We start from the raw sequence: 25,865 nt of genomic DNA on the forward strand, positions 1-25,865 counted from the left end.
TAAATAAGATGAAATAATTATAAATGAAAAGAATGTGTAATTTAACACAATAATGATATAACAAACTACGTGACTTTTAATATCTATTTCCCTTACTTCATTCTTTAACTCTCTCTCTTTCTCACACACGAACACACACACACACACACACACACACACACACACACACACACACAAACACACACACACGTTGGGTTTACATGTTTTATGGGGACATTCCATAGGCGTAATGGTTTTTACACTGTACAAACCGTACTTTCTATCACCCTACACCTACCCTACACCTAAACCTAGCCCTCACAGGAGATTGTGCACACTTTTACTTCCTCAAAAAAACTCATTGTGCATGATTTATAAGCCTGTTTCCTCATGGGGACCTGAGAAATGTCCCCACAAGGTCAAAATCTACTGGTATTCCTATCCTTGTGGGGACATTTGGTCCCCACAACGTGATGAATACCAGGTACACACACACACACACACACACACACACACACACACACACACACACACACACACACACACACACACACACACACACACACACACACACACACACACACACACATCCCAGTCAGTGAGATTTGTGCTGGTGGCAGAAGGTACTCTTCCAAATCCAACTGGGCTGATTACTGATTAGAAGGAATTATGGGAGAGGTCACAGTTGAGTCTGCGACAGACACTAACAAACACACACCCACACACATCAGTTTTCATCAGCAAACAATGCAAGATTGTTTCACAGAAAACGAGGACATGTAATGCAAAGAAAGGAAAAATCACTTGGAATAGGGCGGGATGCCGTTGAGTGATGGATAGATATGGATAGGTGAGTAATAAGCTGTTTATTACTACCCTTATGTCGGGATCATCTCACTCACCACGTCTGGTTAAAGACAAGCCCTGTGCCTGTCTGTTCAGATGAACTTATGTAGTTTCGTCTGCTATTTTGAGCTTTCAGCGCTCAGGCAAGGAGTATTCATAGCTTTACATGGCTAAACATATTTGCATGATATAAAAACAATAAAAAAGCTAACCCAGAACTGTACCATGAGAACTAAATTAACTGGATTCATTTAATCTAAAAATATCTGAATATTCCTGAATCTGTATTTTTTATTTTTTATAAAGACTTATAAAGTTATGCAATCATGTTTTTCTCAATAGCCACCCATTGTCTCGGCTGTTGCTAAGGATTTTCTCTCTACTTTTGCTTCTTAGGTGTGCACTTGCAAAAATGGAAACATGGCATCTCCAATCAGTTTGACAATCTGAGAAGCCAAGAAAACACAAAACGCCTTGCCAATTTGCCCTCATAACTCTTTTTTTTAATAATTCCCTTTTTTATTGATATCCAGTTCTTCTCACATGGATAATGAGCTCCATCAATACTTTGTAGAGATTGTGGTTCAAGGTCTTTCCATTGATTGACACTCACTAAGTTAGCTTAAGAAGCTAATTGGTAAGAAGCATTAGTCCATTCATGTCATCTTCTGTAGGAACATTGTTCACCTCATTGACTAGCATCTACAATCACATCTAATTTATTTGATTTTTGTGCTCCAGGAGTCTTCCACAAGATCAATTATATAAAGGGTTCTCTGAAACTTTGGTAAAATGGCTGTGTTGCCAATAAAATTCACTAAAACCAAGAGAGACAAGCTGGCCCAGGTTTTGTGGGTACTAAACTGGATATCCGTTCTAACAGGTATCATCCTCTTTAGCTTGGGCATCTTTCTAAAAGTTGAAATTAACAAGCGGGAGGATCTAATGGCTGAGCACCTGCTTCAATCTGTGCCAAACATGCTAATTGCTGTTGGAGTTATAGCCTGCATGATTAACTTTTTGGGAGGAAAGATCTGCTATGACTGTGTGGACACCAACAAGTTCTTACGCTGGAAGTTGGTGATGCTCCCGTACATCATTTGCACGTTTTTCTTCACTTTGAGCGTGCTCGTGGGCGCCTTGATGTGCTACAGCATGCACGGACAGCTGGAGGAAGCGCTAATGTTGGGGCTACGTGACGCTATACGTTACTATAAGGACACGGACACACCAGGCCGCTGCTTCCTGAAGCGCACAGTGGACCTGCTGCAGATCCAGTTTCAATGTTGTGGGAACGAGGGCTTCAGAGACTGGTTCCAGATCCAGTGGGTCAGCAATCGATATTTGGATATGTCTCAACGGGAAGTGGTAGAGTAAGTTGGGCCTGGAAAAAAAAGGTTATTTAAGCAGTTCATATTAGTTAAATAGTTAATAAATGTAGACAAAGTTGCGTTGATAACAATGGAATTTACAAAATTTTACAATTCCGTTTTTTATTCTCTTACTAGCCGTCTACGGAGCAACGTTGAGGGAAAATACTTAATGGACGGAGTTCCCTTCAGCTGCTGCAATGTCAATTCTCCTCGGCCGTGCATTCAGTACCAAGTCACCAATAACTCTGCCCACTTTAATTATGACTTCCAAACAGAGGAGCTCAACCTGTGGATGAGAGGATGTCGTCAGGCTCTGCTAGATTATTACACCAACATCATGCATTCTGTTGGCCTCACGGTTCTGATCATCTGGCTCTTTGAGGTTAGTTGTGTCTATTGTTTTGGCAATATGTAAGGAAGTATGGAATAAAAACTCTACACTATATAAAAAAAAAATGCTGGGTTACAAACAACCGTTTCTGGGTTATTTGGCAACCCATAATGGCAAAGCAAAAAAAAAAAAAAAAAAAAGATTTTAACATCTTTGCAAATTGATTAAAAATAAAAAAAACTGAAATGATTCCACTGCATATGTACAGTCGTGGCCAAAAGTTTTGAGAATGAAAAATATTAGTTTTCACAAAGTTTGCTGCTAAATTGCTTTTAGATCTTTGTTTCAGTTGTTTCTGTGATGTACTGAAATATAATTACAATCACTTCATACGTTTCAAAGGCTTTTATCGACAATTACATGACATTTATGCAAAGAGTCAGTATTTGCAGTGTTGGCCCTTCTTTTTCAGGACCTCTGCAATTCGACTGGGCATGCTCTCAATCAACTTCTGGGCCAAATCCTGACTGATAGCAACCCATTCTTTCATAATCACTTCTTGGAGTTTGTCAGAATTAGTGGGTTTTTGTTTGTCCACCCGCCTCTTGAGGATTGACCACAAGTTTTAAGATCTGGGGAGTTTCCAGGCCATGGACCCAAAATTTCAACGTTTTGGTCCCCGAGCCACTTAGTTATCACTTTTGCCTTATGGCACGGTGCTCCATCGTGCTGGAAAATGCATTGTTCTTCACCAAACTGTTGTTGGATTGTTGGAAGAAGTTGCTGTTGGAGGGTGTTTTGGTACCATTCTTTATTCATGGCTGTGTTTTTGGGCAAAATTGTGAGTGAGCCCACTCCCTTGGATGAGAAGCAACCCCACACATGAATGGTCTCAGGATGCTTTACTGTTGGCATGACACAGGACTGATGGTAGCGCTCACCTTTTCTTCTCCGGACAAGCCTTTTTCCAGATGCCCCAAACAATCGGAAAGAGGCTTCATCGGAGAATATGACTTTGCCCCAGTCCTCAGCAGTCCATTCGCCATACTTTTTGCAGAAGATCAATCTGTCCCTGATGTTTGTTTTTGGGAGAGAAGTGGCTTCTTTGCTGCCCTTCTTGACACCAGGCCATCTTCCAAAAGTCTTGGCCTCACTGTGCGTGCAGATGCGCTCACACCTGCCTGCTGCCATTCCTGAGCAAGCTCTGCACTGGTGGCACTCCTATCCCGCAGCTGAATCCTCTTTAGGAGACGATCCTGGTGTTTGCTGGACTTTCTTGGACGTCCTGAAGCCTTCTTAACTATGCAGTGGAAAGTTTTTTTCGGGATTAAGTTAATTTTCATGGCAAAGGACTATGCAATTCATCTGATCACTCTTCATAACATTCTGGAGTATATGCAAATTGCTATTATAAAAACTTAAGTAGCAACTTTTCCAATTTCCAATATTTATGTAATTCTCAAAACTTTTGGCCACGACTGTATTCATAGCCTTATCTGAGACAGTTGAAATTTAGCTCAGGAGCATTCATATTGCTTGTAGATGTCACTACACTTCAAGTGGAGTAAACCTGTGGCAAATTCAACTGAATGGGTATGATCTGGAAAGAGAAACATCTTAATAAAAAGGTTTAACAGCTGAAAATGCATATCAGAGGACACAGGACACATGAAAACACACTTGGAATTTACCATCCCACAGTAAATGAGTATGTAGCAGCCTTATGCTGTGGGGCTGTTTTCAGTGACAGGGACTGAGGGACTTGTCAGAGTAGAAGAAAAACTCACCACAACAAAATATAGAAATAGCCTTAATGAAAACCCAGTCCAGAGCATTCAGAACCTCAAACTGGTCAGAAGGTTCACGTTCCAACAAGACAATGACCCTAAGAACTCTGTAAATGTCCTTGAGTGGCCCAGCCAGAGGCTTGAACCCAATCAAACAAACCTGACAGAGCTTGTGCAAATGCTGATGTGCACAGCTTGTCATATCATACCCAAAAAGACTTGAGGCTGCAAAGCTGCTTCAGCTAAGTACAGCGTTAAGGGTATGAATACTTATGCAATGTACTTATTTAAGAACTTGTGACAATTCGTTTTTTGCTTTGTCATAGCCTAATGGTGAATGTACTGTAGACTGATGTGGAAAAAAAAAGTAATTTAAATCAGTTTAACATAAGGCTGCGACATAACAATACGTGAACTATATTCATGCTACTATTGTAGTCAGTGGAGCACGTTAACTTTGTTAGTTACATATAATAAATAAGTCGCATTGTGTCACACATTCGTTTGGCAGGAGGTGAAACTTAGGCTACATGGTTCCTTCAAACATTAGGTAACACTAAACTGGGTAGGGATGTGAGGGGGTTTATCATTTGTATTGACAGTAAAAATGGCCCAACAGTTGAGTTACAGAAAAACCCAGCATCTTTAGAGTGTAATAAAAAGCAAGGGGCAACACATTGTCTTTATAAAAATCTGCTCTGGTTGCCTGACGTAATCCCATCCTGGAATTGTGCACTCACTTTATAATCTGCTCTATGCACCAGTCACTCCAATCCCTCAGCGTCCTGTAAAGCACATGACTGTTTTACAAAGGATGACTTAAAGCTTCACTGCGAACTGTATAGTTTTAAGTTGACCTGAAAGTTTTTTTAGAGTGCCAACTGTTATCATTCAAAACTACCCCATGAATCTTTTTGTTCTTTGACAGCTCTCTGTGTTAACCGGGGTTCGTTACCTCCAAACATCTCTGGAGAACGTGCTGCGACAGGGAGACCCTGAGTGCGAGTCTGATGGGTGGCTCCTGGAGAACAGCTTTGTGGAGACGGCTCGCTCTAATCTCAACATTATCAAACACCTGGGCAAGTTCAATCAGATCAACATAACCAACAATGGAGATCCGAACATTGACAAACCATCTACAGCACACTACGGTCCAGACAATGTGCCTCCAAAGCCTCTTCCAGCGGCCAGTTAGGCCTTACATAAGCCACAGAGGACTGGACTCTGATATGACTTAAAAATTATAAAAATGATTGGGTGAAAAATTGCCTCTCGTTAAGAATACAGCCGTTTGAAATTCTTTTGTGTTTTAGAGATTCTCGTGTGAATAGTGTAATTACTGGAGAGTTTCATGGATTTCCTTAGAGCTAAACTGTTCACTGTAGGTTTTTAATTAGTAATTAAAGCAACTGTATGTAAAGTTTTTTTTTCAGGTTTAAAGTTATTCTTCTAGAAAGGCAAATAGCTTCTGTTTCTTTTCTACGAGCTTCTTAAACATTTGTTTGGTAGTTTGCAAGTTTATTGAGCAACCTGTACAGCTATTTACTGTTAGGACATATATGATATATTTACGAAAGCGAACAGTAGAGGGCTTCAAAATCGCAAAATACATACAGTTGCTTTCTCACTCTCAATATTTCTATGAAATTAGTCTGACAGCTTACCCATTACTTTTACAAAAACAGGAATTCCACCAAAAATTATTTCATGCCTCCTTGGTTTCGTGCCTAAAGCCAGATATTGTAATCACTGGTGAAAACATGATACCAACAGCCTCTAAAACACATTTTTCAAAGATGTGTATTTTATAAACATATTTTTACAAAGCACATCCATGCCTAAAATCCTAACGAGTATGTAATGACAATAAATGCAACATGTAAAGTTAATTAATACATTAATAAAGAGCTTTAAGTTTTGGTTGCAGTTCATTGAATCGCTTGCATTTATATGCTCCTTCTCTTAAAAAAACTTAAAATGATCTAAAGGAGTTTTTTACAGTAATTTTATATTTCTCAAAGAACATTTCAGGGAACAGTTCTTAAAATAACCAATTATTTCATAGCGTGAAGAACATTTTAATAATCTGAAGAACCTTTTACATAATAAAAAAATCATGGAAGGGTTCTTTGGATGTCAAAGGTTCTTCATGGAACCATATGCCAATACAGAAACTTTATTTATTTATTTTATAGAGTGTTTTTATACACATGCATTATACAGTGCCTTGCGAAAGTATTCATACCCCTTAATTTTTTTCACATTTGTGACCCTGGACCACAAAACCAGTCTTAAGTCGCTGGGGTATGTTTGTAGCAATAGCCAAAAATACATTGTATGGGTCAAAATTATTGTTTTTTCTTTTATGCCAAAAATCATTAGGAAATTAAGTAAAGATCATGTTCCATGAAGATTTTTTGTAAAATTCCTACTGTAAATGTATCAAAATGTAATTTTTGATTAGTAATATGCATTGTTAAGAACCTAATTTGGACAACTTTAAAGGTGGTTTTCTCAGTATTTTGATTTTTTGCACCCTCAGATTCTAGATTTTCAAATAGATGTATCTCGGCCAACTATTGTCCTATCCTAACAAACCATTCATCAATAGAAAGCTTATTTACTGAGCTTTCATATTATATATACATCTCAATTTTGTAAAATTTAACCTTATGACTGGTTTTGTGGTCCAGGGCCACATTTAGTTATGTTGCAGCCTTATGTTAAACTACCTTAAACTTTTTTTCCACATTAGTCTACACTCCATACACCATAATGATGAAGCAAAAAAAAAGTAAGCATATATATATATTTTTTTTTTTACAAATAAAAATCACTGAAATAAGTACATTGCAAAAGTATTCACACCCTTAACGCTGTACTTAGTTGAAGCACCTTTACAAGTCTTTTTTTTTTAGCAATTATCTGCCATTCTTCTCCTCACTTCACCTTTCAAGCTCTGTCAGCTTGGATGGAGGCTGGCAGACATTTTCAGGTTTCTCCAGAAATGTTTGATTGGGTTCAGGCCTAGGCTCTGGGTTGTCTAGAAGTCACTCTTGCTGTGTGCTTAGGGTCATTGTCCTGTTGGAAGGTGAACGTTCTACCCTGAGGACAGTCTCTGGACTAGGTTTTTGCTGAAAAACAAAAACCTCCTGGGATGCTATTGTGCAGATGATAAGCTTTTCCAGGTGAGGTGCTTTCCTCCAAACATGATGCTTGGAATTGGGGGTTCATCAGACCAGAAAATCTTGTTTCTTACAATCTGAGAGTTCTTTAGGTGCTTTATTTCAAATACAAAGTGGATTTTCACTGAGGAGAGGATTGAATTTAGCCACATTGCCATAAAAACTGGATTGGTGGAGAGTTGCAGTGATGTTTGTCCTTCTGTAAGTTTCTCCCATCTGCAAATATATTCATGTTCATATGTTCCATACCTCTACCATTATGGATAATGGAGGCTACATGCTTCTATGAACCTTCATTGCAGCTGATTTTTTTCGGAAATCTTCCTCAGATGTGTGGCTTGACACAATCCTGTTTCTGAGCTTTACAGGCATTTCTTTTTACCTCAGGACTCGTATACATTTTCAGCTGTTAGACCTTTTATTAAGATGCATTTGCCTTTCTAAATCATATCCATTCAATTGAATTGACCACAGGTTAACTCCAGTCAAAGTGTAGTAACATCAAGTGATACGGATGCTCCTGAGCTAAATTTCAACTGTCCCAGATAAGGGTATGGATACTTATGCAAATGAATCATTTAAGTGTTTTATTTCTATTTTCTAATGGATTTGCAATGTTGTTACAAACTTGTTTTTGCTTTACATGGTGTATGGAGTGTAGATTGACGTAGGGGGACAAAAAAGTTATTTAAAGCAGAAATTAGGGGTGCGAATACTTTCGCAAGGCATTCTATGTAATCAAAACCTTCATGAGAAAAGCATTTCTTGTTTCTATTTTTAATATCTGACAGAAACACTCATTAATCATAGTTAGTTAAACCTGAATAAATAATCAGGTGATGAACAGAGTGATTTAACAGGACTACAGAAAGTGAAGTGAAAGAGATCCATCAGAATAGCGATGTCACGCAGTAGTTTATTTCATGTACAGAAGAAGATTGAAGCCAAGTGCAAATGAAAAGCTCTTACATCTTGAACCAGATCATGAGTTGGGACTGACACTCAAGGAAAGCACTTATGTTTGATTTAATACATATTGACACATGGAATTTACTTGGATTTACATTGTCGCGTGTGATTATGTGATTGCCTTTTTTGTTTCTTAATTTAAACCACAGCTGCATTCTTATAGTAAAATAGCATCTAATTATACATTATTGTTTATATACATGTTCATGTGAAATTCATAGCATGAGTGAATCTCATGAAACCTGTCAAGAATATACCTGGGTCATATATACCACAAAATGTGCTTAAATTAAATGATGCATATTTTTTTTTTTTTTTTTTTTACCCCATTTAATCATTTCCCACAAATTCATTACTGTAACAATTCTCATTGTCATCACTTAATTACATTTTTTTTTATTGTTATTCTTAGTTGATTTTTGGCTTATGCTGATTTCATAAAAAAGTCTAGTAATTTTACTGTGTTGATAATAATGAGAAATTAAAAAGAAAACATAAAATGTCAGTATTTTTACGAAAAATGTTAAGTATTTTTATGGGGTAGCATGTGACCCAGACATGTTTTTGTGAGATTCACCTGAGAACATAATTCACAAAACAGCTTCTCTTTCAGAAACACCAAATATACTTTTTTTCTTTTTTTTTTTACATCGAGGGCAGCTTTGCATAAAGTAGTACATGTATATTATATTCACATGAATACATTTTTGACACAGATGGAAAAAAATAGCAAAAAGGGCTATAGCAGGGTGAGAGGACTAGCATTTCACAGAAAAACAAAACAAAAAAAAAACTGCATTTCGTAGAGACACATGCTCCTCAATAAATCTTTACACCCTGAAAACAAATGCAAAAACACCACAATGAACAAAAAGAAAAGCTGCAGCGCTAAACTGAATGTAGATCAGCAACCCAAGCTAATAAATAAAGAGCCGAGAGAACACATTCACTTCTTTAATATCTTTTACGGGCCTGTTTATTGTGATTACCCATAATGCACTGGCTACTGGAAAACACTGCCAGCACTTACTCCTTGCAGTCAGGCGCAGGCTAACCAAATGCAGCGTGTCTTGTTTCTCGAGTCATGTACTTGCTTTGGAGCTCAAAGCATCTGCCACTCAAAGGGGAACATAACGTTGAGGACCTCCAAACTGCGGGCGATTTCCTCCAGGACGCAGTGCTGCTGCCACATATTAAGCAACTTGCGGTAGCGCTCTGGACACAAGTGCAGCGGGTTTCCACGCCTAGGAAAGCACAAACAAACGCAGCTTAGCATTTCTGATGCTTCTCATTAAGAATGCATTGTGAAAGTACATGCTTAAAGAGACGGTTCGTTCAAAAATGAAAATTCTGCGATTAATTACTCACCCTCATCGTGTTGTTCCAAGCCTATAAGACCTTTGTTCATCTTTGAAACACAAATTAAGATATTTTTGATGAAATCTGAGCGCTTTCTGACCCTGCATAGACAGCAATGTAACTACCACGTTCAAGGCCCAGAAAGGTAGTAAGGACATTGATGAAATAGTCCACAACAGTCCATTTTCTTTGTGCACCAAAAGTATTCTCGCAGCTCTATAACATTACGGTTGAACCACTGATGCCACATGGACTATTTTAATGACGTCCTTACTACCTTTCTGGGCCTTGAATGTGTTGTGTTGCCGTCTATGCAGGGTCTGAAAGCTCTCGGATTTCATCAAAAATATCTTAATTTGTGTTTCTAAGATCAAAGGTCTTACGGGTTTGAACAACATCCCCCAGTTTCACAGACAAGGCTTAAGCCTAGTCCTAGACTAAAATGTAAGTCTGAGCTGTTTCAACTGAAAGAAACCTGCACTGAGTGATCTTAAAATATCTCAGTGCCTTTGTTTTGTCTCAAGATTCACAACAGTAAAGGTACGTTTCTTTAAGGCACGTTTATAAAAACGACTTTAACGTCCTAATTAAACTATGGTCTAATCCTAGCTTAGGCTAAACCCTGTCTACGAAACCGGGCCCATATGTTTTAAGAAAATTCAGTAATAAAAGTAAATTTAGTGTAAAATCTATTATTGTTTTACACAGTGTTACTATATTTAAAACAAAAGCAATAAGAAAACATTTGTTACTTGAAACAAACGTTAACTAAAATAAAATGAACAAAAAAAATACTTTTTTTTTTTTTTTTTTTTTACTTCAGCTAGTTGTCAAGACAACCTTCCATGATGTACTTATGATGCATGAACTAAAATAACTAAAACAAAAATAACAAAGAAATAAAAATGAATAAAACTACATATACATATTTATTAAAACTAAAAACTGCTAAAATGACTAAAACACAACAAAATTACTGCTTTAGCTAAAATTAAAAATTGAAAAATAAAAACTACAATTCTATAAACTATAAATTCAAAATATAAATAAACACTATAATAGTGACACTAAAATAACACTTGTTCCCACATACTTCTCACTAAATCAAATATGTGACCCTGGACCACAAAACCAGTCTTGTGTAAATTTGTCTGAGTAAATAAGCTTTCCATTGATATATTGTTTGTTAAAATAGGATAAAGTTTGTCTGAGATACAACTATTTGAAAACCTGGAATCTGAGGGTGCAAAACTATTGCAAAACTAAATATTGAGAAAATTGCCTTAAAATGTCTCCAAAAGTTCTTAGCAATGCATATTACTAATCAAAAATCAAGTTTTTATATATTTATGGTAGAAAATTTACAAAATATCTTCATGGAACATGATCTTTACTTAATATGCTAATGATTTTCGGCATAAAAGAAAAATCGATAATTTTGACCCATACAATGTATTTTTGGCTATTGCTACAAATATCCCCGTGCTACTTAAGACTGGTTTTGTGGTCCAGGGTCACATATTATAATATTTAATATAATACAAAATATAAATCAAATATTATAATGAACTTTCTATTAATCAAAGAATACTAAAAAAAAAAAAAAAAAAAAAAAAAATATTAATCTGCGCAACAGTTTTCAATGTTAATAAAAATATGAAATGTTGCTTGGTCATCTGGCCAAGCCTGTTGTGATTGGCACAGAAAGGAGTACTTTAGCAAGTTGCCTAGTCTGTGCTTGTTTTTGATGTTGCGGGTTGAAGCGACCCCAATAACATCATATTTAGCCCCTGGAATGCAAATTTACCAGGGGAACCTGACAAAAAGCACATATTTTACACCCCGCTACACAATTTTTAATGGGGGACCCCCCTGGAACGCGATTAAAAATTTAAATTAATTAAAAATCTAAAGACTCGTTAATGCGATTCGGAGTCGACTCTTTCTTTTGAGAGGCAATATCCTTATGTATAACGCACTTTTTGATTAACAACTTTGCAGACGGTTTACATTGAAAGATAGCTACATTACAAACTGCAAAAGAGATATTTTTTGAAAACCCATATGACTTTCAGATAGAAAACAGTTAAATTGTAATAATATTTCACAATATGACTGTTTTACTGTATTTTGATCAAATGAATGCAGTCTTGATGTGCATAAGAGATGAGAATCCTTAAAAAAAACTTGAACAATGAACAGTAGTGTATATTTGTATGCTGTAAAGAAAACTTTAAAAGTAACATTTTAAATTAATCATAATTAACATTCCTCTCCTTTGCAGGCTTGACATTTGTATGCTTTTGAGAAGAAAATGTACCAAGACTTTAGTTGATGTATTGCAATTACAGATCCATATGGACAAGACGGCTAGATGTCTGTCTGAATATAAAAATAACCTTAACAACCCAACTTGAGTAACAAGTTGAAGTAATCAAAAACCAAATTTGCTTTCCAGTAACAGAAGCTGTGTTTTCATTACCCTTCAAATTGTGCAAACTGAAAATATACCTAATGGAAACGCGTCAATTTTGCAAAAACTTGCACATAACGCAAAAAGGTTTTTAAGTTTGCATGAAGTGGTTTTTCAGGCAATTCAAAAAAGGACTATTTCACAAAGCTGCAATGGAAACTTTTTTTCCCCCCGCATTTACAGCTCCGAGATGGCCACAGGAGCTGATCGCGGCCACTCTAATCAATGTTTATACCAGCCGTGCCAAAGTTTTGCCAAATTTGCAATGAAAACGCGCCTAGTGAGGAGGTTTGCCGAATTTCACCTATGTGACCCTGGACCACAGAACCAAAACCAAAAAAGTGGCACATATTTGTAGCAATAGCCAAAAATACATTATACGGGTGAAAATTATCGGGTTTTTTTTTATGCCAAAAATCATTAGTATATTAAAGCAAAGATCATGTTCCACGAGGATATTTTGTAAATTTCCTACCGTAAATATATCAAAAATTTATTTTGGATTAGTAATATGCATTGCAAAGAACTTCATTTGGTCAACTTTAAAGGTGATTTTCTCAGTATTTAGATTTGTTTGCCCAACTCAGATTTCAGATTTTCAAATAGTTCTATCTCAGCCAAATATTGTCCAAACAAACCATGCATCAATGGAAAGCTTATTTATTCACCTTTCAGATGATGTGTAAATCTCATTTAAAAAAAAGCCTTATAACTAGTTTTGTGGTTCACATATAAAGAACCAATAACATTACAGAAAAATTATGTAATCGATCATGTCATCATTGCCATGGTTTGAGGTCCACCCAGCCGTGATTTAAGCATATTCAAAGGTATTGTGTGGAGATCTGTTAGACCCGCCCAGGTAAACTTCCAGAATAAAGATGTCCTGACAATTTGCTCACCCCCATGTCATCCAAGATGTTCATGTCTTTCTTTCTCCAGTCGAAAAGAAATTAAGGTTTTTGAGAAAAACATTCCAGGATTTTTTTCTCCATATAGTGGATTTCAGTGGGGATTAGCAGGTTGAACATCCAAATTGTATACATTTATATACATACATTTTAAATGATATAAATGTTAAATTGCCAATCGTTTCACTACATAAGACTAGGGATGCACGATATGAAAAATTCTAACCGATACCAATAACCGATAATTAAGTCCTTCTTTTGGCCGATGCCGATGCCGATACCGATATTTCATATTATCATATTTTTATATGATAATTTTGTGCACACAGGAGAATACAAAATCTAAGATAAACTAATGAAATTTATATTATATATCTGGATCTAACAATCATAGCAAACAGTCCTGACTCTTCAAAAATGTTTTTATTTTTTTGTGAAAGGCACCACAATTCTAAATAAAATAAAGTGCTTTGACATTTTGTCAACCTGGAAAAAATGAAAAGTGCATCATGGAGTAAAGTCAGATGTCCAAATGTCTGTGGTAAAGCTTACATGCAGTCCATTCCTATTGATCATATTATGAATGTGTGCAGCAGTCAAATCGTACAAGGCGGGGAATAAAACATCAGAATCGAGATAAAAACATCTCAACTCTTCAGAATTCTGCAAGCGCAACGCAGGTCATGTGACATGAACCAACCACTCAGCTTTATCCTTTCCCTTAATAACACTGAAAGCACTGTCAAGGTGGAGAAACAGCTTATCAAAGCTGTACAGGAATAAACATTTTTAAATAAATTTGAAAACAGAGCTACTGCAAGTGATTTTTAATGCTTTTTTAATCTATTTATTCTTTGCTGAAACTACCGCGTCTTTATGGAGAGCGCATGTCATGGCTGCTTAGCAACGGCAGACGCCACTGGAGCTCAAACTACAGAGCGGTTTGGCAGAGACTTTGGGTTTGGAAAGAAAGAGAAGGCGGCGCTTCAGCATTTTCCACGTGTTTTTAGGCGCGACATGTGAACGGCCCCTAAAACAGATTCACCGCGATGCCGACCGCTGAAGTGAGATATAAGATTGTTAAAACTTAACGGCTTTTTACCTCCTCTCGGAATCCTTGCTAAACGTGTTGCAAATAGCAGTAGCATTGTCCTCCTCTGTCACCGTGAAAAACATCCAGACCTGCGAAGGCGATGATGACGACACAGACGATGACGTATTAAACGCGACAAAGGCAGAGAGTCACTGCAGTTTACAGCTGCAGTCACTTGCACTCGGAAAGCAGATGAATCTCAGATAAACCAGACTGATTGATTGATTTACCAGCAAGAGTACTTTATCAGATCGGGTTTCATTTATTTATCGGAGCAATAAAAATGGCGTCATTTTTACCCATATCGGTCGATAATTTATCTGTCCGATAAATATCGTGTCACAGGTAACATCCGATCGTGCATCCCTACATAAGACCCTTATTCCTTGGCTGGGATCATGTAGAGCCCATTGAAGCTGCATTGAAACTGCAATTTGGAACTTCAACCTGCTGATCTTTATTTAAATCCACTATATGGAGAAAAATCCTGGATGGTTTTTCCTCAAAAAACCAAAATTAATTTCTTTTCGACTGAAAAAAGTCAGTCATGAACATTTTTATTCTGGAAATGAACTAATCCTTTAAGTCCGGTGTGTAGAACAATTTCTACCACAATGACTCTCTCTCTCTCTCTCTCTCTCTCTCTCTCTCTCTCTCTCTATATATATATATATATATATATATATATTCTTTCAGTGATGACAAACAAAATCACTGAACCGCTGTTTTGAACCAATATGCATCACAAGGAGCTGGTGTAAAAATGTATGAACAATGAACTTTACCCAAGCTGAGGGTCTGTTTCTCCATAGTCATCAAGGTAAGGTGCTGGATAGGGACTGCCTCGTGTCTTACTGGCCATCAAGATGATTTCACACTCTCGAACCCTGTTCAGAAAGACAAAAACAAGATTGTCATTATCAACCGCTTTTTGTATTTATTTACATCACTCTACCTTAATAGACATATCTTTTGTCACATACTCTCTGAGTAGGCACTTCTTTTGAATAATTACTTTTTGAATCAATTCTCTAATCTATATAGTATGAATGCTATCCACTGCTATTCACAAATCCTCTCCTGTGGCCGTGGGATGGCATTTCAAAATCTCGCTAGAAACAGTAGATCTGGCTACTTTTTGCCTACTGTCTTATGAATACTGTCATAAGGGTCAATTTTTTAAATTAAGATTTATCCATCATCAATGGAAAGCTTAGTTGCTCAGCTTTCAGATGTATGATTTGTTAGGATATATTGTATAGGACAATATTTGGCCGAGATACAACTATTTGAAAATCTGGAATCTGAGGGTGCAAAAAAAAGTTGTCCAAATTAAGTTGTTAGCAATGCATTATACTAATCAAAAATTAAGTTCTGATATATTTACGGTAGGAAATTTACTAAATATCTTCATGGAACATTTTGGCTTTAAAGAAATAACAATAATTTTGACCCATACAATGTATTTTTGGCTATTGCTACAAATATACCCGTGCCACTTAAGACTACTTTGTAATCCAGGGTCACATATATAGCAAGGAAGCATGTGATTTCAGATGCAGCCACAGCAAATGCCAGCTGGTTTTATCTCTTCTTTCTCTCACCTGAGAAACATTCCCACTCCAGCCCCACAAACGGCGGCGTGAGCTGTGCAGGCGCCCACTTCCTCCCCGTTCACCTGCTCCTGACAGCAGGGGCTCTGCGCACACAGCATGACCCCGCATAGCAAACAAAGAGTCGGGTGCTTCCGCTCGTCATCTGAAGAGTTTGGGCATCTACGGGTGAAGAGAGAAAGTCACAGGTAACATCCGATTAATCTACTGACTCAATTGACATAAGCAATCTTTTATTAAAAATACTTACTTAAAATGACTAGCTTGGTTGAGCAACACACTATAGTCCTCTGGAAGATCTATTAGCCTGTTTCTCTTACGAGGATACCTGAACAACAGATGGGAAATTATGTTAACTTGCTGTTGAAGTAAAGAGGAAGTGAACTTGCTATCAAACATAAGAGAATTTAAGTGGTGTCTAACCTGATGATTTGCATTTCACCTTTGAGGGCTTTGGATATGGCTGTATTTTCACACCACCTGACACACAAAAACACATTATAATCAAAGTAAAAGGAGAGATAAATACACTGTGTGATATGAGGAATTTAGTAATATCTGTCTTAAAGAAAACAATTCGCTTTGAGACATACAGTTGATTTCAAAAGTTTTTATACATCCGCATCTCTGCAAAATGTTAATTATTTTACCAAAATAAGAGGAATCATACGAAATGCATGTTTTTTTATTTTATTATTTAATACTGACCTAAAAAAAAATAGAGAAAATAATAGTTGAATTTATAAAAATTGCCCTGTTCAAAAGTTTACATACCCTTGGTTTTTAATATTGTGTTGTTACTGGAATTATGTTTGTGATTGCTGTTCGTGAGTCCTTTGTTTGTCCTGAACAGTTAAGCTGCCTGCTGTTCTTCAGAAAAATCCTTCAGGCCCACAACTATTTTCTTTTTAGCATTTGTGTATTTGAACCCTTTCCAACAATGACTGTATTTTGAGATCCATCTTTTCACACTGAGGGACTCATATGCAACTATTACAGAAGGTTCAAACGCTCACTGATGCTCCAGAAGGAAAAACGATGCACTAAGAGCCAGGGGTGTAAACCTTTGAACAGAATGAAGATGTGTACATTTTTCTTATTTTGCATAAATATATTTCCCCCCCCCCATTTACTACTGGCCTTCAGAAGCTACAGAAGATACTTTAATGTTTCCCAGACAAAATAAGTTAAATTTACCCTTATCTTCAAATTCAAAAAGTTTTCACCCCCCGTCTCTTAATGCATTGTGTTTCCTTCTAAAGCATCAGTGAGCGTTTGAACCTTCTGTAATAGTTGCATATGAGTCCCTCAGTTGTCCTCACTTTGAATAGATGGATCTCAAAGTCATACAGTCATTGTCATTTGGGTTTAAATACACAAAAATGCTGAAAAACCAAAGAATTTGTGGGACCTCAAACATTTTTCTATTCTGAAGAATAGCAGGCAGTTTAACTGTTCAGGACAAACAAGGGACACATGAACAATTATAACACACACACACACACACACACACACACACACACACACACACACACACACACACACACACACACACACACACACACACACACACACACACACACACACACACACACACACACACACACACACACACACACACACACACACACACACACACACACACACACACACACAGCTGTGGATCATTCAGGTAACAACACAGAATTGAGAATCAAGTGTACAGTGTATGTAAACTTTTGAACAGGGTCATTTTTATAAATTCAACTATTATTTTCTCTTGTGGACTATATGTAAATGTATTTTATGTAAAAATATCTTATTCAGGTCAGTACTAAATAAAAAAACACCAGGCATTTTGTATAATTCCTCTTATTTTGGTCAAATAATTAACATTTTGTAGATTCTGCAAAGTGTATGTAAACTTTTGACCTCAACTGTACAAATTTAATACTTCAATATTTAATACTAATAAATATGGCACTACTAATAATTGACGCTTTTTATTGATTTCTTCTTGGCAAAATAAGCTATGTCTTTAGTTTACACTTTTTTTGTTGATGTGTGAATTATGTATAAATATTATGCAATCTTAAAATCTAAAAACTTAAAACCAACAGTTTTTATAATATATAAAATAATATTATTACAATAGCTGTAAATAATACATTTATATCAAAAAGTATAATATACAAAACTGAACAAGAAAAAACATTATAATAAATATTATAATTATCAGTAGTAGTAGTAGTAACAACTGAACAAGAACAATTAATCACCAACAACAATATTGTTACTGTTTTGTTTATAATAATATCTATTATTAATATTAGTAGTAGTAGTAGTAGCAGTAGTAGTAGACCAAGTAATAAAGCTCATTAGTGCAATTGTAGGTGATACTGTAGATATTAAGCATGATGCATTAATATAAGAAATGTTATAAGAATAGTGAGCTTGCATCATCTGATTTGTACCTCGCTATTAAGGTGGTTACAACATCCCTGTGATCCTGAAACAGTTGAAACAGGTTGGAGGGCAAGGAGAGGTAACTACACAGCAGAGGCAGCTGACTTTCAGGTGATTCTGAACAGAAGAAAAATTATGGTTGACAACTGTTAGATTTATATGCATACAGTATTGTGCAGGATGTTGCTGTTTGCACAATAACAGAAACTTAAATGCACATTGTTAACAATATTTCAAACTTCCCGATTCGTTCATACTTGCATATTTGGCACTATACCATATATCATGAAAAAATAACCTAGATGATAAAGTACTTACAAAATTATCATGATTAGTTATCTGAACCTACACCTATTTGGTTATCCAAGCGTTTACATGTAACAGCAGTGTGGCATGTTTAAATACAACATGTGAAGTGTAGTGACCTGCAGTACCGGACAGCTCCTCTGGAGGGGCCACTCCTGTAAGGCAATTAAAGAAGAGTGCAGCACAGCGCAGGAAGGGAAGCACACCTCTCTTTACACCCTCTACACTGAAACCAGACACACCAGCCTTCAACCTGAGAAAAAGAAAGATCATGAGAGACAGCAACAAAAAAAAAAAAAAAAAAACAGGAGTCTTTTCCTATATGACACATAAAACTCACCTGTCCGTGTGTTGAGACACAATAGAGAAGAGTTCGGCTGCAGCCTGGGCCTCATCACCCTCCTGTGGCCCTCCAATCACAGCACAATCTACACACAGAGATATTGAAAATAAGAGCTGTGCATAAAATGTTATACATTAGTGTCAAGTTTGCGATATCTGAATATGACAGTGGTTGTGTTTACCGTGTGAGGCCAGCAGGACCTGCAGCATGTGTCCCATAGTGATCAGGCGCAGCAGGTAGAGTTGATTGTATGCTGTGCTGACTGCTGAAGGCTGCAGGTCTACAGCTTCTTCTTGATACAATGCAGGGATGGACAGAACTAGCCCCACCTGAGCCAGACATCACACATACAGACTGTTCAGAAACTGATTAGACAAGTCTATGTGCATTAAACCACATTTGAAGACTCACCAGTAGATGAAAGAAATCCACTTCTAATATAGATGGTGTGTTTTCTACATTAGGAACAGGTACCAGGGCTAGAAAGAGAGACAGAGAATTGCTCAGTGAACAAAAGCAACAAACATACTGTATCCATCCTCTCCTAAACGTGACATACCTGCTAACATATCAGCAAAATGCTTCTGTATGACAGCTTGACTGCTCTTCAGCTTCTGAGCAGCTGAAAACTGCACTAACGCTTTGAGTCCAGAGAGCTGAAGAAGAAATCATTTTAAAAATCAATCCCACATTAAATGGTGCACACAGTATGAACAAGTAGAGTCAAACCAGACCTGTCTGTTCTGGAGGGATCCAAAAAGAGCCTTCCCTTCTTCCTGTAACATGTTCTCTACAGAGAGAGAGAAAGAAATCAGATGAAATCCAGCTGTCAGTGCTGTTCACGTGAATTATGCTACGTAGGACAATTTGAGATTAAATTTGGTTGATGATGCCCAACACTGACTGTGTGAACAGAAAACAGTGCCTGACAAATGCCTGAAGTGAGTAAGTCAAAGGAGGAGAGCATTACCGATGGCCTGGATGGTGTAGGCACACGTGTTCCAGGACATGACAGGCACGTACGGGCACAGGTCATTGGGAGCCGTCTGCAATCCCACCCTGTGCACTGTGGTCGCACAGACACCCAACATCTCTGTGATACTGCGAGAGAACTTCGGCCTGATCACAAATATATACAAACATATAAACCAAAATATTATAGAAAACCAATGATACAAGGCGTCTATAAAGCATTTTGACTATTATTCTATCATCTGATACATTGTGCACTATAGGACCAGAAGCATATGTTTTAAATATGAAAAAAAAAAACAATTTAAAATCGCACCTAACATTAAAGTTTGAAATACTTTTATATTGCAATAATTTCACATTCAATCTTCAAATTAACAACATAAAACAGTATATTTTTAATATTTGTTAAATATTGTTTTTACTTATATCAATAATACTGATATCTAGGAATTTATTCTTTTTGCCCTAATATTTAACAGACTATTGCCATTCAACATTACAGTATAATTAAAAGCTATCAATTTTAACATGTTAAGACTTCAAAAAAATAACAACTAATTTAAGTGAACTTAAAACAATCCTCACATAAACCCGTTATTTACCTGTGAGTGTAGTAAGTAGGAAATATACAGAAACTGAATTTGAACAGAAACAGTTTGAAGTTATCAAACAGTAAACACTACATTAAATATAGATGAATCCTTAATGCTACAAATGTTATTACTTTCCTATTTTTTCTTTTGTGATTAACAGACATCATAGAAGCTGGGTTATTAGGTTATTCGGCTGCTATTACTCTAAGAGCTGCTGCTGAATGTGATGTGGATCTGAAACGCATGCTTGTGGTTTAATTCGCTCTTTAATATGAAATGATACAAACTACAGGATATGCCGGGCACATCTGTGCATGCAATTAAAGCGTGTGTCACACAAACAGCTCTAGTGGTTCTTTAATGTCATACAATTATCCATTGGCACAGCGCAAACGGCCAACACCTGGCCATTGTAGGCAATTTAGAAATCCTGTGTTCAACGTGTCCCCAAGAAGTGGCACGCCTTGTCACCCTATCATAGAAATGTGATGTTTTTAACCCCTTAAAAATGTGCATGCTTGTTTAGAATCACTTGTTGCATGTGCCCAGCAGGTTTCGTGAAGTTTTGAGTTTTCCTTTAGGATTTTGGACCGGCCCCTTTTCTAAATGACCCTGTTATGGCTTCACAAAGGGTAAATTTCAATTTTTTTTTTTTTTTTTTGATAATTATTGGCCTAGAGAGTCCAGAGAATTGTAGTTCACAAAAAGAGTTTTTTTTTCATATTCTCAATCATGTAACAAACGATTTGATTGACAGCAGTGGTTCTAGAGGCAAAGTTGTCCAGAATTAGGAGTTCTATTGTATGATACGAATATTGTGCAAATGTGTGAAAAACCGTGTGACATACAATCGTTCACAACCTTGAAAAATGCAGTATCATCCACCAGAGGCTGATTTCTTTTGGGGCTGTGAGTAAAACAGGCCCACAGAGTTTCGTTATGATTCGCCTCTGTTAACCTTGTCTAACAGATGCTCAAAATTTGTCGGCCAATGGCAGCCATGTTTTTTGAGATATGAAAATGTCCTTATAGACACTTGTGGCACTTTGGACCAAGACCATGCACACCAATTATCGTGTTGATAGGACATGATAATGATAACGAGTTGCACAGTTACAGCCATTTTAATGTTTTTTCCCTCTTATAGCATCACCAAGTGGTCAAGCTCGTTTATTTCCTTTGACCTCAGATTATTCTCTTACATATGTGTTTGAGTTTAGCAAATACATCTCATTCCATTGAGGAATTACAGGCATTTTACTAAAAGTGGCCATGCCCTTTTCGAATGTTTCGGCGTCCCTTTGCGACGGTTAGTCGAAAGTTTTAACTTTTTTTGATAATTATTGATATTCACTCTCCAGAGAATCATTCTGCATTGGTTTGATTTCGATCAGGCGAAAAACCTAGGACTACTTTGCAAAAGTAGTTTTTTTAAATAATAATGCAACACTTGCGCCATTTTTTCTGGCATGGGCCAAGGATTCAAGGTTGCAGCGCAATGTGCTTGAACCACCAATTCAACTGAAAGTCTTCAATAAAGACTTGTCTGTTTAGAGACTCACGGCTCTTGAACTCCAAAACTGAGAATGGATCTGAAATCAGCTTGACTCTCATCAAAAAGTGCTGTTGCTTCCTCCACCGCTTCCTCACTGTTATTGTCTGTAATCACACACACAAATCAAACCGAATTAAAGAGTATTGTGACACTGAAAAGTTTCAGGAGGCACAAATCAGTTTTGACTCTCACCTGTTTCCCATGTACCTCTCAGCCCTTTGATCCGAGAAGACATAATCTGAATCCAGCGCTCAAGAGTGAGATGCTGACCAACTAACTCGGCACTCTCACTGAAAGAGATACAAAACAATAGACCTGACTTATCCCAGTGTACACACCTGAAACTGAATATTATAAGTTAGTTAATAGTGCCATACTAGTTGAGCTTGCTGGGCTCCACAGGGATCAGTGGGATGACCGTGTTACAGAGGGACTTGCAGAGTGGACACATGTACTCGCCGTTCTCCAGGTCTATGATCAGATCTGCATGCAGCCGATTTCGAGTGGTGTTCTGCACCGCTTCAAAATACCTACAAACAGTTAAAAAGACATGAAGATTTAAAAGCTGACTGAACTTAGCCAAACTCGCCAAATAGTGATTTTACAATGTTTTTACAATATAACTATTTAAGCACTAACTGACTTTTGCCAGCAGGTGGCGTGCATCACATGTCCACAGCTGCCAGTATGTGTTCCCACAGCCAGATCAGGGGGCATGAACAGGGGATAGCTGCCTACTTTTCCACAAAAAAAGAAGAGGAAACAGTCAGATTCATAATCACATGAGCATAATTTCTTCCAGTAATGCATAAATCATCATAACATCTGCAAGGAATTTATATATGATTAGTGTAGACTCTTACTGCTTATCACAATAAAGGTGTAAGTGTATTTACCTTTAGGGGAGACTGTCTTTCCACGGTTCTGGGTAAGAACAGTAGATCTCTGCACACATGCTGTGAGGACCATGGCTGGTGCCTGAGCCTGAACCTCCTGCTCCTCCTGACACAGGATGCAGATCTGAGCCTCCCAGTCTGCACAACAAACACCCTGCTGAGGCCCCACGGCCACCCTGCTCTCATCCACATCCATCCTGAAGCTGCACACATACACAGGGGACTTCACTTAGACATACAGAATTTTCAAAGGTGTTTGCAGAAATATTAAATGACTGATGGAATAGCAAGAAACATGGAAAACTGGTAATAATAAAAAGAAAAAAGGCAATAAAATGTTAGTGTATAAAGTTAAAAAGCAAAACAAAGAAATCGGAGAGGAACTAAAGAGCAAACCAGAAAGATTGAAAAACTTGAAAGGCCCCCCAAAAAACTGGTGAGAGAATAAAAAAGTGCAAAATTAACAAGAAAGAAGAAAAAAAGAACTCAGAGAAATAACAAGGAATAAGAATGGAAGGGCAAAAGAAAACAGCAAAGAAAGAATTAAAAAGCAACAGTGAAGTGCAAAGGTTTATAAAAGTATGAATAAAAAAAAGTTAAAAAGAGAACTAAGAAAAGAAAGTAAAAGTGTAAAGAAAATGAAAGCAGAAAGAAAGAGTGAATATAAGCAGAAAGAAAGAAAGACCAAAAGAAAGAAAGAGCAAAGACCACAACAATAAAAAAGGCTAAACGTGAAAGAAAGCAATGAACTGAAAGAAACTAAAAAGCAAATGTGATAAAATGAAAGAACAAATTGATATAATAGAGTATAATGAAAAAGAATAACCAAAAGTGAAAGTGCAACGAGGAACAAATGCAAAGAGAAAGTAAAAGAGTAAAAGAAAGAAAGAACTAAAAGGACTAAGAAAAGAAAGTGAAATTGTAAAGAAAATGAAAGCAAGTGTGAAACAAAGTGAAAGGAACAAAAAAGTGAAAGTGAAAAAACAAAAACAAAAACAAAAAAATCAATGAAAAATAAAAGAATGAGTTAAAAACTAAAGGAAGGATCAAAAAATAAAAACAAGTGCTTTTCAATGAAAAGCGCTAAAAACAACAAATGGAAGTGAGTGCAATAAAAAGGCCAAAAGGAAGTTAACAGTGAAAAGAAAAAAAAGTGAAAGAAAGTCTAAGAGGAAGTAAAACAAACTAAAAATGTAAATAAAAAGGCAAAAGAGTGAATGTAAGAAGCAGAAATAAAGAAAGAAAGGGTGAATCAAATGTGATAAAAAATAAAATAATATTATAATAAAATGAAAAAAGTAAATAAAAGACAAGAGTGAATGTAAGAAGCAGAAAGAAAGAGCAAAGACCACACCAATGAAAAAGGCTAAAAGTGAAAGAAAGCAATAAACTGAAAGAAACTAAACAGCAAATGTGATAAAATGAAGGAACATAACAATATTAATATAACCAAAAGTGAAAGTGCAACAAGGAACAAGTGCAAAGAGAAAGTGAAAGAAAAACAGTGAAAAAGAAGAAAGTGAAAGTGTAAAGAAAATGAAAGAAAGAGAAAGAAACAAAAAAGTGAATGTTAAAGAATGAATGAAAAAAATAAAAGGAGTTAAAAACTAAAGGAAGGATCAAAAAAGAAAGACACAGAGAAATGAAAGCAGTGCTAAAAAGAACTGGAAGTGAGAAAGTGCAATAAAAAGGCCAAAAGGAAGTGAAAGAGTGAAAAGAAAAAAGTGAAAGAAAGTCAAAGAGAAAGTAAAACAAACTAAAGGGCAAGAAAGGTAAATAAAAGGTGAATGTAAGAAGCAGAAAGAGCAAAGTAAAGAGTGAAGACCACATCAATGAAAAAGGCTTAAAGTGAAAGAAAGCAATAAACTGAAAGAAACTAAAAAGCAAATGTGATAAAAAGGAATAAAATGATATTATAAAAGAATATAATGAAAAAACAAAAAAAGTGAAAGTGCAACAAAGAACAAGTGCAAAGAGAAAGTGAAAGAGCAAAAGAAAGAAAAACTGTGAAAAAGAAGAACAAGTGTGAAAGAAAGTGAAAGGAACAAAAAAAGTGAAAGTGAAAGAATGAATGAATGAAAAAATAAAAGAATGAAAGTAGAAGAAAAAGTAAAACAAACTAAAGAGCAAAAGAGAATGCATAAATGCAGAAAGAAATACCACACTAATGAAAAACGCTTTAATTCGAAAACCAATACATTTAAAGAAACTTAAAAGTAGATGTGATAAAATGAAGGAACAAAATGGAAAAATGAAAGAGCAAAGAAAGAAAAAGTGTAAAAATAAAGTACAGAATGATATTATACCAAAAAATAACCAAAAGTGAAAGTGCAACAATGAACAAATGCAAAGTAAAAGAAAGAAAAAGTGAAAGTATAACAGAAAGTGAAAGAAACTTATCAGAAAAGAAAAGACTGTAAGAGCAAAAAACTAAATAAAAAGTCACAAAAAGCAAAGAAACAAGTGGTGACCTCTCCAGAGATGTGGCAGCGTCGCTCTGACTCGAGCTCTCCGGCACATTGTCATAAAGCATCTTATTGGACTCTATGAAGTTCTTCTGCATGGCCGACATCTGAGCCATGATCTTCTGCCTGTGGGCTTTAGCAGCTTCAGCCTTCCTCTTCCGCTCGGCTTTCTCCTTATCCTGAACACACTGAGCAGAGACCACACACTGTAAATACCTCAAACATATTAAGGATTTATGATTGACACTTTCTGTTTAAATTTCATTACCTCCTCCGACTTGCTGTGATCCACAGAAAATGAAGCAACAGGACCAGATTTCTCCCGAAGACACTTCACCACCTCAAACATCTTGGAAGAGAGATGTACA

The 25,865-nt window shown here is 36.5% G+C and overlaps 2 protein-coding genes across 3 annotated transcripts in view; one reads left to right on the top strand and one right to left on the bottom strand.

The window, feature by feature from the left end:
* The first annotated feature begins 678 nt into the window (after positions 1–678).
* Positions 679–6,235, top strand: prph2la (peripherin 2-like a). The gene is made up of 4 exons (XM_073827131.1): positions 679–829; positions 1,222–2,198; positions 2,334–2,580; positions 5,245–6,235. Exons 2-4 carry the CDS (start codon positions 1,618–1,620, stop codon positions 5,509–5,511), a joined length of 1,095 nt encoding a protein of 364 aa, XP_073683232.1. The 5' UTR covers positions 679–829; positions 1,222–1,617; the 3' UTR covers positions 5,512–6,235.
* A 2,138-nt stretch (positions 6,236–8,373) lies between these two features.
* Positions 8,374–25,865, bottom strand: part of ubr1 (ubiquitin protein ligase E3 component n-recognin 1) — a 38,403-nt gene continuing 20,911 nt past the window's right edge. The window contains exons 28-47 of one of the 2 annotated variants that reach the window (XM_073826524.1): positions 25,766–25,846; positions 25,504–25,685; positions 23,033–23,235; positions 22,780–22,870; positions 22,514–22,666; positions 22,329–22,426; positions 22,144–22,240; positions 19,984–20,132; positions 19,748–19,803; positions 19,573–19,669; positions 19,425–19,492; positions 19,195–19,342; positions 19,011–19,098; positions 18,790–18,923; positions 18,373–18,481; positions 16,343–16,399; positions 16,170–16,247; positions 15,911–16,081; positions 15,092–15,193; positions 8,374–9,714 (exon numbers count right to left, since the gene is read on the bottom strand). In XM_073826524.1, the coding sequence (XP_073682625.1) occupies positions 9,573–9,714; positions 15,092–15,193; positions 15,911–16,081; positions 16,170–16,247; positions 16,343–16,399; positions 18,373–18,481; positions 18,790–18,923; positions 19,011–19,098; positions 19,195–19,342; positions 19,425–19,492; positions 19,573–19,669; positions 19,748–19,803; positions 19,984–20,132; positions 22,144–22,240; positions 22,329–22,426; positions 22,514–22,666; positions 22,780–22,870; positions 23,033–23,235; positions 25,504–25,685; positions 25,766–25,846 (2,304 nt within the window). In that variant the 3' untranslated portion in view covers positions 8,374–9,572. Of the gene's footprint in view, positions 9,715–15,091; positions 15,194–15,910; positions 16,082–16,169; positions 16,248–16,342; positions 16,400–18,372; positions 18,482–18,789; positions 18,924–19,010; positions 19,099–19,194; positions 19,343–19,424; positions 19,493–19,572; positions 19,670–19,747; positions 19,804–19,983; positions 20,133–22,143; positions 22,241–22,328; positions 22,427–22,513; positions 22,667–22,779; positions 22,874–23,032; positions 23,236–25,503; positions 25,686–25,765; positions 25,847–25,865 lie in introns of both variants that reach the window. The other variant, XM_073826523.1, reaches the window with a different exon arrangement.

Source organism: Garra rufa, chromosome 21, assembly GCF_049309525.1.
Source record: "Garra rufa chromosome 21, GarRuf1.0, whole genome shotgun sequence".
Classification (NCBI taxonomy): domain Eukaryota; kingdom Metazoa; phylum Chordata; class Actinopteri; order Cypriniformes; family Cyprinidae; genus Garra; species Garra rufa.